At 37.9% G+C, this 14,595-nt stretch overlaps 1 protein-coding gene across 1 annotated transcript; it reads left to right on the plus strand.

Annotated features, from left to right (window-relative positions):
• Positions 1-1,411: 1,411 nt before the first annotated feature.
• LOC104617676 (centromere protein J-like) lies at positions 1,412-14,044 on the plus strand (the record flags this gene model as incomplete). The annotated part of the gene is made up of 10 exons (XM_010283053.1): positions 1,412-1,789; positions 3,831-3,954; positions 4,760-4,990; positions 6,169-6,301; positions 7,848-7,953; positions 8,249-9,857; positions 11,306-11,438; positions 12,297-12,462; positions 13,096-13,335; positions 13,945-14,044. Coding segments are annotated over exons 1-10 (3,220 nt in total), but the record flags the coding sequence as incomplete, so codon positions are not given.
• Between the last annotated feature and the right edge of the window lie 551 nt (positions 14,045-14,595).

Here is a 14,595-nt window from a genome sequence, read left to right on the forward strand (position 1 = left end):
GGCTCGGCTGAGCGTGGCTGTGCTGGTCTCCCCACGGGCGACCTTTGGGGGGATCCCCTCGTCTTCCTGGGACGGATCAGCTTCAGCGCTGCTGGCTCTTTCGGTTGGCACGAAGGTGCTGCTGCCCTTAGACTTTAGGGGAAGCTATAAGCGGGCAGGCTGCCTCGCAAGGGTCTCCAAAAGGTGACAGGAAAAATGGTGTGTGAACCCGGTAGGCTTGAATTTGCCTATGCAGGATTCTGTACCTCGCTGGGAACTGCGCTTCGAAACAGAAGGCAGTTGAAAAACCTTTTTCTAAGGGAATTTCGCTGTTTCTCCTAGTCACAGTCTCAAACTTTGGTTGAACGTGTAAGCCCTTTTACAGCAGGTAAATTAAGCGAGAGCTGGCATGAACTGATCTCTGGGAACAAGGAAGCTGTAAGGAGTTCTATCCTGATCAGCAGACTGTTGAGCCTGGGCTGCTGTGGTTGTCTGTCCTTTGGCCGCTGGCCCCTTCTTTCTCTGGATTCCCCGTGACACACCACATGCACAGGCAGGGAGTTAGTTGCCCTGGGACTACTTTGAGGTAGCAGGGCTGAGTGGTCAGGTCTTGCTGCCACATCGTCAGCAGCCGCAGTTCTGTCTCTTGCTCTTCCTAAGTGAGGAAATTGCTTTGGGTTTCCTATCTACCTGAATTCATTCATGATTTACAACACTTGCAGGAATTTGGTTGTCACTGAAATTGTTGCAGTCTTCAAGCTTTTTTGGGGATGGATTTTAAAAAAAGAAGCTGGTTGGGAGGAAGAGGCTAACAGGCAGCATGGTTGTAGAGTTTCCATGAGAAACAAAGGAAGACACGAAAATTATAAGAGCTGTGTTGAAATATGTGCAGTAAAATGTTTGTATTTAGATGGACATATTTGAAATTTTGCATTAATATGAAGGTCCTGTGCAGGAAGTCTCTCTTTCAACTCCTTAAATCATCTTTCTTCTTTTGTTGCAGGCACTTAAAGTTCTGAATCCACTCTGTACTACTGGAGAGAATATTATACACAGCTTTGTAATATTTGAGATAATATTAGTTGCACTGAAATGAATAATAAGATTACAAGTTGGATTATGTTGACTTCCTTCAAGGAAAGTGTTTGTTACTAGTTGTCTAAATTGTTTCTATTGCCTAGGGAAAAGTAGATTGTGACTTATTTTGATAAATACACTAGGCTGGTTATAAGAGAGTAACTTTCTTTCACTGGGAATCTGTTACTGTAGATTTATTATTTTGTTTATCTGCTTAACTTCTAGGTGCTACAAGTAGGTAACCATCCATACTGAATATCTGGAACTTTGAAAGTTTTGCTATCCTAACACTGCATAATGTAATATTGTTATGTTAATGCTACATCAGCAAATAAATTGGAGTACAATTTACAAGATGCCAACTGTTGAAGATCTGAGTAGTGAACAGAACTTCATTGCACATTGGATGTCCGATAGTTCCCGTGCTGGAGTCTTACTAGATCCTAGTTTCACCGGTTTGAAAATCAGCAAAGAAAACTTGTTACCTGGACCTGAAAACATCACAGCTTTCCCTGCTGAAGTGTTGCATCTTTCAGATAGCCGTTCCATAAGCGATGACTCCTTGTGTGAAGAGCCTGGCAGCTTTTGTACACTACAGCAATATACCACTGAAACATCTTTTCCAGCAGCAGTGTGTAACATAGAAACCTCTAAAACAGACTTTGTCCACGGTGAAGTGGATGGTCAGAATAAATCTGATCACAGTGATCCACTCTTACAAAAGCTTGAACAGGTAAAAGTTCTAGTATTCCTTGACATACATCAGTTAAGATATACTTTGTTCCTGCATGTGATTTGTCTTACCTGGAAGTAAGTAAACTCTTTGCAACATATAGAACACAGCAAGCCCTAAGTCACAGTTTTGTGTGCATAAAAATTGGTGTCCTCCTCATGATGTGCAGTTATTGAAAGTGAAACTTCCATTGTTTCCAGCTGGCACAGGTTCCAGTTTAAAATGAAATTTGATTCAGTGGCAGTGCACTTGTTCTCAAAACCTTTTAACCTGGGAAGATGCACACAGTTTTAGTGTTCTGTTGTTTCTTCATGTCAAGCTATGGAAATGGGGTGCTGGTCATTACAGTGGTAGTACTTCACCAGAGATACTCACAAAGTGGTGAAGTTGTTGTATTTACAGCAACATCTTCTGTTAGTTCTCAAAGCAGGTGTGTACACCCATATACCTGGTTCTGTTTGGATGAAGAGAGATACTGGTGTTGAATGTGATGAAGTATCCAAGACATTGGGATAAAAAGGCCAGGAATTACAACACTGTGATGTTATTAAATGTTTTTTTCCAATGCAAGCATGTCAGTTAATCCACTGTAACTGGCCATATGTTTGCTTGTAGTTCTTCTCAATTACTAGACATAATTTGTGTTAGCTGAAAGTGTTCAGAGGCACTTTAATAGATCTTGCTGTTAAGGATTAAGAACTCACCTCCTTGTCTGCTTTGCCAGCAGCTACCTCAGCACAAATGCCTATGTCTCTTCACTCAAGTGGGGTGTGTGTGAGAGTCTCTAGAGTAGAATTCCACAACTTATCTGGTACTATAAAAGCCCTCTCCTCTATTTTACATGATAGGAAAATATTTGTTCACTTTTTCAGTATGGTCAGCAGTATCAAACAGTAGCTAAATGACAGATATTAGCTGGTTTAACAGTATCTGAAAAGGAATTGTTAAGTCTCCTGTCTTAGAAAGTTATAGACAATCTAATAAAAAAAAAATAAATCTGATGCTTGCAATGTTGAATGTAGTTTTGGATGTGTGAGGTTTTTTTTCAGTTTGCTTTTCTGAGGATATTATTGTCAGAACAGGTAGAAGGATGATTTTAATAAATTAAGTGAAGACGTTGGAGATGACACTTAGGTGATCTTTGGCTCTTGATCATTAGCTCACAGCTTCTACTTGCATAGCGCCTTACTTCTGTTCTCACTAGAATTTTAAGGGACTACCGGAAGAATTCAAGGGAAACTTTTCTTACCTGTTGGATGACAGGTGTGGTCCAATTGTTGATCTGTGGAAGGATTTCATCAGGCTTCTTGTCTTTCCTTTGGAGGAGCTGGAGCTAGCACTTATGCATGTGTTGGAGATACAGAGGTGGTCATGGAGGCCCACCACCAGTTGCTGTGGTTTGGTAGGGTACAGAATGCCCTGCCTTCATATGGCCCTTGAGGCTGGTCTTGAGGCAGGGCCAAGGACTCCTTCTACACAAGAAAATGAAGACTGGATTACTGAATTTAGTCGGTATTTTAATTCTTTTTTTCAGGCAGCTTCATGAGTCTTAATGTTCTCCGATGCTCTTTTTCCCCCTCTCTTGGTCCTTTGTATCAGTACTGTTCACTGTAAGTGAGATCTTGGAGAGGAAAAAAAAAAAAGCAACCCACACTTTTTCTAAAGCTTTAATTATGATGAAGTATTTCACATTTTAATAAAAACACAGTATAGTAGAAGTTAATGTTAAAAGAGCAGAATTTGAATGTTTTTCCCATGCAGTAGAAATGAGTGTTCTGATTCCTATTGTTTGCAGGTTGGTCAATTAAAGACCAGTGGAACTGTTAATTGGGCAAACTGGAAATAGCATGTGCATTCATAGATTGAAAAAACAGAAATTTTGTTTAGCATAGCATTTCATATTCTTAATTTCCTTCATGTTACACTTACCTAATGGAACATCTTTAAAACAAAAAATACCTGTTGTTTTGATGACTCTAATCCTGCAGTACATTTTAAGTAAACCTAACCTCTAATACACATATTTTTTTTGTTTGAAAAGCTGAAGGAATTGCAACAACAGAAACAGGAACAGCTAAAGAAACAACAGATGGAGCAACTTCAAAGGCTAATGGAAGAGCAGCAGAAGCTACTTAGCATGGTATCTGGCCAGACAGCAGTTCTTGGTAAGTTGAGAAAGAAAGCATATGATGTACTTTGAGATTAAATTCTTCAGTTTACTCATTTTCCAGTTAAAATCGGAAAGTGTATTCAGTGTTCTTCATCTTAAGACTACTTGATTAGTCAAAGATAAGTGCTGCATCGCTTCAGTGCCTGAAAGTTGAGTACTACTATAGAAGGGATACTATCCTTCTTTTATAAAAGGCTGGCTGTAATTGTAACTTGATTAATATGTGCTATGATGGGAGCCCTTGTTTTGAAGAACATATTTTAAATACAAAAGGCAGTGTAAAACAGACAGTTGCTTTCCTTTCTGATTAGCTGTTTCTCGCAATACTTTTGATTACCTTAAGTTATCACTGTGTCCAAATGAAATGGTCCCTCCTTGTTTGTGCTCACAAAGCACAAATTTGTTCAGGTGATGAACTGAACTAGTCTAGGGAGCTGATCTGTATTGAAAAACACTTGTAACCTGTATCAGTTTTCTGGTATCATTTGCTATGTGCAAAAGGAGGGGATAGTGCTGGGCTGGAAAAAGCTTTTAGACTTGAGCAGGGCATGTTTTGTCCTGTTGGCAGTATCAGTCCAACGTGACTTAAATGATCATCTTTCTTTTACTCTGCCTACCTGAGAAAATGAATTAGCCTTAGGAGAACAAAATCCAGATTGCCTAATCACTTATTCTTGATCAGTAACATAAGGATGGAGGCTGGGTGATCAGTCTTGCCCTTTAGTGCCATTTCTCTTCTGTGGAACAGTGGTGTTGTAATACATATACAATAACAGACACTTTTTTCTTTTAATTTCAAGGCTATACTCTAATGGCTGAAAGTCAAAAGTTAAGACCTGGGCATTCAGCAGGCTTAACAACTTTACACCAACTGCCATCATCTGGATATCAGAATATCTTTGATGGAGCTTATGCTCCGATTGTTTCTCCACATACACAAGACAGTGATTTTTTACAGAAGTTAAACAACAAAGAATGCACCTCATTTTTGAAGAATGCTCTTTCAGGAGTGTCTGCCTGTGAGAAGCAAGGTCGGGCTGTACCTCTGAAAATGCAGAATTGTTTGAAAAACGAGGAAGACAAATATATTACTGGTTAGTCATTTATAGAAAGGTAACTTGGTGTGTGGTGGGTTTTTTTTCCCCTTGTAGTTATTGAGGGTAATTTTCTACTACTTATTGTGAACATTTTATACAAGTGTTGGTTTACTTGATTTGTTGGTTGCTTTACTGACAGCTTACAGACCTCAGTGTCCATGTGGGTTTTGTTAAAAGCAGCATGAGGGGAAAAAAGTACGTTCTTCTGTCTGTATGAAATGCTTGTCTGTTTTAGGAAAAAAATATAATCTTTACTGCTAAAGCTTATGTATGATAAAGACTGGGAAAACAGTAAATAATGACACATACTGGATAGCGGAATTATTTGGGCTGAACTGTACCCACATTTTAATGTGGCAAATGGAAAATAACAATCTATCCAAGGATACAGAATGTCTTAAGACCAGCTCTGTTGTGAGGATTAGTAACTGAACTGGAATTAGGAATCAAGATGGGTTGACAAAGAGATCCCATCATAGGACTAAAAATTATTTGTACATCAGAAGCGATGCACTGGAGCTCTTTATCTTTCCTCTTCTCAGTTTTACCATTGGCATCGGCATGACTACTGTGCTGCTATGACTGGAATAGTGGTTTTGGTTTTAATCTAGCAATTTAATAAGGTTGGTGAAAACCTGTTTTGGGGAAAAAGTATGAGATTCATTTCATCATACTTCATACCAGCTTTAAAGCTTTTAATCAGAGGTCTTGGTCTAAGAGGATGTGAAAGGATAAATTGATCTTAATATATGCATATGTACATGGGAGACAGAAGCTTGATAAGAGAGCTCTTCAGTATAGCAGAAATCTAAATTTGTTCAGTTATTTTTAAGGCATAAATTAAAAATAGCAACGAAGATGAACAATCAGAATGGGTTATTTAATATCTGTGGAAAATTTTTAGTATGTAATTGGATGTTCCTTTAAAAAGAAAGCTCAAATTCAAGTAAGAATTAATTTGGGGAAATCTTAGGACTACTTTATGCAGGAATTCAGACTACATCACCATGAAGCTCCCTTTTGGTTTTAATCTCACTTGAATGCTGCTTAAAGTATGAGCTGAAAACTAATTTGTTGTTGGGGAGGAAAAACATTTTCTATTAATTTCCTAGGAAAAAACATGTGGTGTCCAGAACAAAAGATGGAAATACTAATGGAGAGTGAAGATCCTTTATGTGTGGAAAGTGCAGATGTCGCTGAAAATTCCAGCGGAGGAAAACATTTGTGGGCTAATACAGAGGAAAGGTAATTCAGACCATTATTATGCAGCTTTTATCAAATAACACAAGTTTGGTTGAATTTTGAGTCCTGATTGAAAGTGTCTGATATTCTCAATTTGTATAGCATTCTCAACCCAGGATTCCATTTTGCTAGGTACTGTGGAGACCTGTAGGGAGAGAGGCTTAAAATTGCTTATGTTGTGAAAGATATGATGTTGTGTATTGGCTGTAGAGTTGTGTGCAACCTAGGATAATGATAGTTTAGAAGCACGTTTTAGTATAGGCTTAGTATATAAGGAGTTAGAATTACTGTTCCCAATTGGATTTATTACAACCTCCTATCCACTGTTAAATGAAAAAAGTTGTAATGTAAAGGAGGAGTGTAAGGTTGTGACTTTTTAGTTTATTATCAGGAGTTATGTTTGTTTAAACAACTGTATATGGTGAAGAAGTAATAATAGAGCTTGTGGCAGAAGCCTTCTCATGTATGGTAGAAGCTTTGTTTATGGAGTTGATAGAATCAAAGTAGCGGTTGGCATTTTTTTAAAGCTCTGCCTTGTCTACTGGGTCATCACAAAAGCAAGAAATACTTGTTCCAGGCTGTGGTGGGTTGAGCCCAGGCAGCAAATAAGCACCTACCCAGCCGCTCGCTCACTCTGTCCCCCAGAGCAGAATGGGTAATGATATCGGAGGAGCAAACCTGAAAACTTGTGCGTTGAGACAAAAGCAGTTTAATCAGCAAAAGAAAGAAAGAACTCAAGTGATGCAAAGGCTGTCACTCTCCACCTCCTACAAGCAGACTGATGCCCACTTGGTCTTTGAGCAACAGCTACTTTTGGAAGACCACGCCCCCAGTTGTTACTGCTGAACATAATGTTATATGGCATGGAATATGCCTTTGGTCAATTTGGGTCAGCTGTTCTGTCTGTGTCCCCTCTCGGCCTCTTGCCTATCAGCAGCCCACTTGCTGGCAGAATGGGGAGCACCACAAAAAAACGAAGAAAGCTTTGATTGTCTGCAGGTAGTGTTCAGTAATAGCTAAAACATTGGTATTATCAACACTGTTGTAGTCACAAATCCAAAACACAGCACCATATGGACTGTTATGAAGAAAGCTTACTCCATCCCAGCCAGACCCAGTACAGGGTCTGTGCAGGAGAAGGAGTATCAAAAGAGGAGGTAAAGAACATGATCTCAGTAGCATTACTGAGTAGAAAGGTGATACCATAGAAATTGGCAGTATGACTAAAATGCAAGTGAAAGTTTGGTGATCTGGGCAGAAGAAAGGGTCATTGAGAAAAGCAGTGAAAGAAGAAACAGCAAAACCTGCATATGGTATCTTTCAGATGTGTACTATAGCAGGGATTTGATAAACCATTTCTCAAAAGATAAACAATTAGTGTTAGAATGCATTTTTTCAGATTAACTTTGACACTTAATGATGAAAGTAGCTCATAATTTGTTATCTTCTATGTAATTACACCTTAAGTCTTTGAGTAGCAGTGACATTAAACACAGTTATTTTATGTAGAAATGCAAGATGTGAATTTATTTTTTTTAAATTACACTAGACCTATTAAAGCTACGATTCAGGAGAAGAAACAGACATTTGAAGAATTCCTGGAAGAACAGATACAACTAGAAGAGCAGCGTCTGGAGCAAACCCAGAAGTTACAGGTGGTGTTTTTTTTTTTTTAAACTTTGTTCTTTATATGTTGTGCCAAGATGTGATAGGTGCTTTAAAAATGTACAAGGAAGATTCTAGCATCAAAAGCTAACACTGAATGCAATATTCACATCCTTAAAAATAAAACAATAAGCCCCAAATATTTCACTTAAGATGTCTTTTAGAAATCCAATAGAAATATACTATAAATTCCTACTCATATGTGGGGTTTATTTGAAGAAATCTTCAAACTGTGTAAGGGGCTTTTTAACACTTCATGTTTTACTTTTCCTTAACTGTTTTCAGGACACAAATGGATCAGCCATTCAAAAACCAGTGATCAAACGACCCTTCCTGAAAAGAGGAGAAGGCTTAGCAAGATTCACTAATGCCAAATCTAAAATTACAGAAGTTGGAGAAAACACCCTCAAACTTCAACAAAGGGCGTCAGATGACAGAAATGTTATTAAAGTGGACAGATTGCAAATACAGAAGAGAACTATGCCTCCTGGGAAAGAACTGGTTTCTGAGAACCCTTTTGTACCATGTGAAAAATATAACCACCCTGGTAAAGCAAAACATTGCCCTATTCAGAAGAACCTGGTACTTGGGAATCGCAACGGAAAAAATATCTCACCATTAGAAACAGGATTGCAGCCAGGAAAAAATCATGACGGACAGATAAGAGATTCTTTCCCATCAGAAATTAACAAGATAGAAAATAAAGAGAATGTAGTAGAATTTGCTGAGTCTAACACTGGCAAAGTTGGAAACAGGTTACCTGGCACAGAAAAGCCTCAGTTGTCTTGTGAGGTGGCCAGTGCCTTTTCGAATCCTAAAAGTCCTATAGGTCATCCTGTAAAAGATCCAGAACTGTCTTTTGAAGTTTCATTTCAGAAAAAGCTGGAAAACTGGGAAAAAGAAAAAGAAAAAGAGAATCTAGAATTAGATGAATTTTTGTTTCTAGAACAAGCTGCAGATGAAATATCTTTTTCAAGTAATTCCTCATTTGTGCAAAGGATCTTAGATCAAGATCAGCAAACTTTAAAAGGCCGTAGAATGTCTTCTACCCCTATCAAGGGAAAACAACAGCAGGTAAAGGTGCTGGCTGTTGATCTTATAAATAAGAAAAATAAAAAGGCAGACTGTATGACACATGATAGAGTGGTTATGCATACAGTCTCCAATTCAGGAACAGCTTTTAGAATGAAGGATCCATTGAATAAAATGGACAGTGTAATATTTTCAGCTTCTTCCATGACAGCAGCTCCTGCTTTAAAAAGTAATCAATGGATTGTAAATGAAGATAAGAGTGAGGGCAGTGATGATACTACTACAGACACTGAGAATGAATTTGAGACCACATTAAAGCATGAAAACGAAGATGCTAAGACATCCTTTATGAGCCATAGAGAAAGCAATCCAGAATTTATTGATTATGGAAGTTCTGTAACAGACATCAGCAAAGAAAGCAAAAATGGAGATGCTGACCTTGGCTTGTCAGACAAAGATTGCAATGCACTGTCAAAGCAAAAGATTAGAAAAGCTTCAGACCATCGGAGAAGCATGTCTTGTATAAGTAGGAGTAAGTTTGAGTTTGATGATGAAAGAACATGGAGTGATCTTGACGAAAACTATGTTAACAGTGATTTACCTGAAAAATATACTGAAATACCTTTACAGATGGACTTTTCTATTAAGAATGATACAACTGTCGCTGATAAAGCCATAAAGAGAAAAGTTGCCTCAAAGAGAGGAGATGAAATGTCCAAAGAGTCTGCAGTGGACAGTGATTCAAGTGGACCTCCTGTCTCAAACCTGATGATGAAACTGTTTCCTTCACTAAAACCGAAACAGAAGGCAGGCTGTCATTCAGAGCACGAAATCAAATCAAATGTGGAACAGGAGCCAGGAGGTGAGAGAACAGCAACTGGTAAGAAATGTTGAACGTGACATATATTACAAGTCTTTCCTTCTAACACTGAAGCTGCAACCTGACACTACACCAAAGGGTGTAAGTACAGACTTCTGCTGCAGAGAATGGCCCTATTCTCACCTTTGATCTCCTCTCCTGGTTGTGTGTCTGGTGCCAGATCTAACAATTACGCAGCTTGCAGAATGAGTACAATCAGTGAAAACTCTTTTTTTTCCTGGATGCTAGTTTTCTGTCAGACCAACTTATTGAACTAACCTGATCCTGAGCCGCTTGATCGCTGTTTCCAACTCAAGTAAAGTGTTAAAGGCATGCCGAAAATGAAGTGGTTCCTCCCTTTCTGCTACAGTGTACATTTACACCACAGTAGGGTAATGCTATGCACTGTTCGGTTAGCTTATTCTCCTTATAAACTATAAGGAGGCGGCAGCCTTATCCGTATTTTCTGACAGTAGTACAGTATCTAGAGAATTCACATGGGATATGGGAAACATTCTTCTGCTTTGCCCAAGTTGATTTCGACCATATGGTTATAGTCTGGGGAAGAACTGCCTCTAAAAGCTCCTGTTGAAGCTGTGGCATTTATGTGAGATCATTAAAAATGCAGTTGTTCAGTGAAAGCATGATGGCATAGCCTGGCATTTAAGTCTGTTCTCTGTAAGGTGGTGAGATCTTGGTTTCAAACTCTGCTCCAGTGAATATTTAGGACTTTGTTTAGGTTTAATGAGAGAAGTTCATATGAAAGCTGCTTCTTTTGCTTATAGTTTTGTGGAGAATTGATTTTTGTAGGGTTGTCTGAAGATCCCTGCTACATGTTTGCAGGAAGAGAGGTAAGGTTTTTACTGAATCTCAGACTAGTTAAGGGTGGATGAGGCAACTACCTACACTGCAACATCAGTATTTAGGCTTTTCTGTTGCATATTCAGAAGCAGACTATTAAAACCCTGGGAGTGCTAAGCAGTGACTGAACAGGAAACTGGGATGGCAAAAAAGCCCACAAACCCTATTATCGGCCTCTGCAATACATTTCACATCAGTGATGGGTATGAGCAGACTTTGGTGTGAATGAAACTTGGAAAAACTTACAACCATAAACTTTCCTGTTTGATGCTTGGCCCATATGCCTTCATTTCATTTCTCTAGCTTGATGTGAAAGCACTTCACATTCCAATTCCTAATGATATATCTAGTTCTAGAAAGATGATAGATATACTCAATATTTGAGGTACTTGAGTAAATAGTGCAGAGTGCTTTAAAATGTCACTTCTGTGTTATTTGAATAGTAGAATTTTTCTGCAATATGACTACTATCTCTAAAACAATATAACTTGATTTTTAATTATTTTTTTTTTTAACTGGTGTGTGATAATTGTTTACTGCAGTCTTATGGATGCAGCTTAGATGACTTGCCTCTGTCTATTCTTTGACAGGAAACACTGTTCCATCCCAGGTACTGAGAGAGAGACTTACTGAATTGGAAGCTGAAATAGAGAGATTCAGAGCTGAAAACACAACTCTAACTAAACTCCGTGAAGAAAGAGAGCATGCCTTGGCAAATATCAGGTAATTTTGAATTGAAACATTTTGGTGCATTCAGTTACATAGTATGTTCCAGACTATCATAACGTCCAGTTATCAACAGCACAAGTAAATAATTGATGTCTTTCAGTTACAGTGGAGACAGGTCAAGAAACTGGTTGTTGCTCTATGTATCTATTAAACTGTAATTATTACTCACACACAAATGATAATATTAACCCCTGCTAGTTTAATATGTTATCCTTAAAGGCTATACTTGGGAGAATTTATGTACTTTTGTTTTGAGTGATAACACAGTCCTAAATCTGTCTTGCAACACTGATCTCCATGCTAACATGATTGATACTCTTCCTTTGGATTGAATGTTTTTGTGTGTACAAACTGAGAATATTTTAATTTGAACTGGAGGACTTACAAGCAACATATTATTGAATATATATGTTATGAATAATTACCTCTGGTCACTTAAATGTGGCACACTTATTCCTACCAAAGTCCCTTTTGTTTCATTTAGCCAACAACATGATGCTGTTTCCAGTGTTTTAATTTATGACCACCAGATTCTTTTCCCTGGTGCTGTTTAGGGAATGGTGTTCTGCTTTGAAGAATGTTGTAAGATTTTAACCAAATCTTTGTTACATTCAGGATAACTTTTGTGACTAGAAGATATAAAAATAGAAATTGTTGAACTTCAAACACTAGCTGTATGTACAATTCTTACTCCTTAAATAAGTAAAACCATTTATAGGTAAGTCTTCCTGGGGGTAACAGATGCTGGATTGGAATCAGTGACTACAAAATTTTGAGTCCTCATTTTATTCCTTAAAATCCAGATTTGAAGTAGTTTGGGGCTAAAACAACAGCTTTGTTTCATAATTATAGGAAAGAAATTGCAGACTTTCAACAGCAGAAAGCTCAAGAACTGGCTGAAATAGAAGAATATAAAAAAAAGGAAATGAAAAAACTGCAAAAGGAGCGTAAAGTTTTTGAAAAATATACCACAGAAGCTAGAGCAATTCCTGATAAAAAAGAACGTGATGAAATTCAGGTATAGAAATATGTTATTCTTCTAGATCACACAGGAACAATTAAGTTCACTTAAAGGCAGTCGAGAACTAAATTCTAACCTAATTGAAAGGCTGCGAGTGATTTTAAGACGGGAACTGTTAGTAGACATGGCCTAATTGAGGAAGGAACTACAGTCTTCACAATGTTGTTTGGTTCTAAGGCAAAACCCCCTGATGAGCAGAACTTTTTGTTGCATTTCCATACTAAAAACTGCTCATGACTATGGTAGAATGATCTTCAACTTTGATACGAAACTACTGTAGTTAATATTAACTTGTTAGTTTTTATTGATGGTAGTGGATACAAAATAATGCAAAATGCAGACTAGAACTGTATTTGAGTTTTATTCTGTCTATAACTCTTGTATAGTAAATGTAGAGTTACATTTTGTTATTACTTTAGACACTTCCTGTGATTGAGCTTATAAAGTTGGTTGTCTAAAGTATATAGTATCTCTTTCAGGAAGAAAACTTTTGCCTTTCACCCTCTGTCCCATTAAGCTAATCTCTTTTTTTTTTGTGTGTGTGTGCTTGTATTGTTTTTAGAACATTAAAATCCTTTAATATATTAAAAAATGAACAGGCTTTAATTTATAAACATGTATTTCTCTAAGGCTTTAAAACAGCAGATTGCAGAGTTACAGGAAGATTTAAAACGAAAAGAGGCAAAATGGTCAACCACCCATCGACGCCTGAAAGATCAAATAGAAGCTTTAGTAAATGAGAATATGGAGCTGAAAGAGGAAGTCAAAATTATGGAGAGGTTTCGTCTAGAAGCCTGGAAGAAAGTAGAAGCTGCTGGAACCAGGAGGAAAACAGAAAATTCTGTTATGACTCTAAAAAGAGCAGAATCTGTAAGTTATTAATCTTGGTGTTTTGCATTCATCTGTGTCAATACTCTTCATTTTGGAATCATAAATGTGGAATCCAATAACTTAGATGTTTACTTTTAATTTAATAATCTTGTGACTCCACTAATGGTGACAGACACAGAATTTTGTTAATGTCACGCTCTTTCCAAATGTGAATGTTCACAATGTGCAGCATCTATTCTGCTGAGGAACTCATCTTAGAAATTCAAAACGATGCACTTAAGAGAAACATCATAGATGGGATCTAACCTGTGAACTTCTGCTCCTTAAGGATCAGCCAGGCAAACCAGACAGTTCAACATTGTCTAAAGTAGTTATATTTAGTTTTGAAACTGTAACTGTTATTCTGGATTGCTCATACCAAATTAACATTCTGCAGTTGTTGGTAGCAAGGCAGCAGAGGAAGAGTTCCAAAGTATAGCTTGGGCTACATCACTCAAGCCCTTCCGCTGACTAAATCTCAAAAATGTATAGTTTGTGAAGAAAGTTTCCAGTAAATTTCACTGCACATGGTGCATAAATTTTGTTGCCACTGTATGAACAGTTATGAATAAATGTCATGTAAACCACAAACAACTTCCTTTCTTTTAGTGTCTACCAAATAGAGGCCCAAAAAGTCAAACTGCATCTCTGCTTCATCCAGTACAGAAGTGCAGCAAGATAAATGGCAGAAGTTATTCCCAGGCAAAAGGTATAAATGTTTGTCTAATTGGAGAATTCTGTTAACTTTTAAAAAGAAAATTAATGTGGATTTTTGCTTTTATTAAAAAGAGTGCATCACTATCTCAAAAGTAGATAAAGAATAGTTGTAATGGACTTCAGCATATGGATAAATACTTCCCAGGTTAAGATTCTGGAGAAAGCTGTAATGAGACCATTCTGGTCTTCTGGTCATGTTTCATGGTCTGGAGCATATCAGAAGCTGCATTCTGTAATCCAAAATGGCATTCATCATTGATGTTCTCCAAGCTGCAGATGTTGATTAGATGACTAAGGAAAGAGCTACCAATGTCGTCCATCTGGACTTCTGTAAGGCCTTTAACATGGTCCCCCACAACATCCTTCTCTCTAAATTGGAGAGATACTTATTTGATGGGTGGACTGTGGGGTGCATGAGGAATTGGTGGGATGGTTGCATGCAGGGGGTAGTGGTCAATGGCTCAATGTCCAGGTGGAGATCGGTGATGAGTGGTATCCCTCAGGGGTCCCTATTAGGACCAGTACTCTTTAATGTCTTCACCA

The sequence above is a fragment of the Phaethon lepturus genome, unplaced genomic scaffold (assembly GCF_000687285.1).
Source record: "Phaethon lepturus isolate BGI_N335 unplaced genomic scaffold, ASM68728v1 Scaffold46802, whole genome shotgun sequence".
In the NCBI taxonomy this organism is placed as follows: domain Eukaryota; kingdom Metazoa; phylum Chordata; class Aves; order Phaethontiformes; family Phaethontidae; genus Phaethon; species Phaethon lepturus.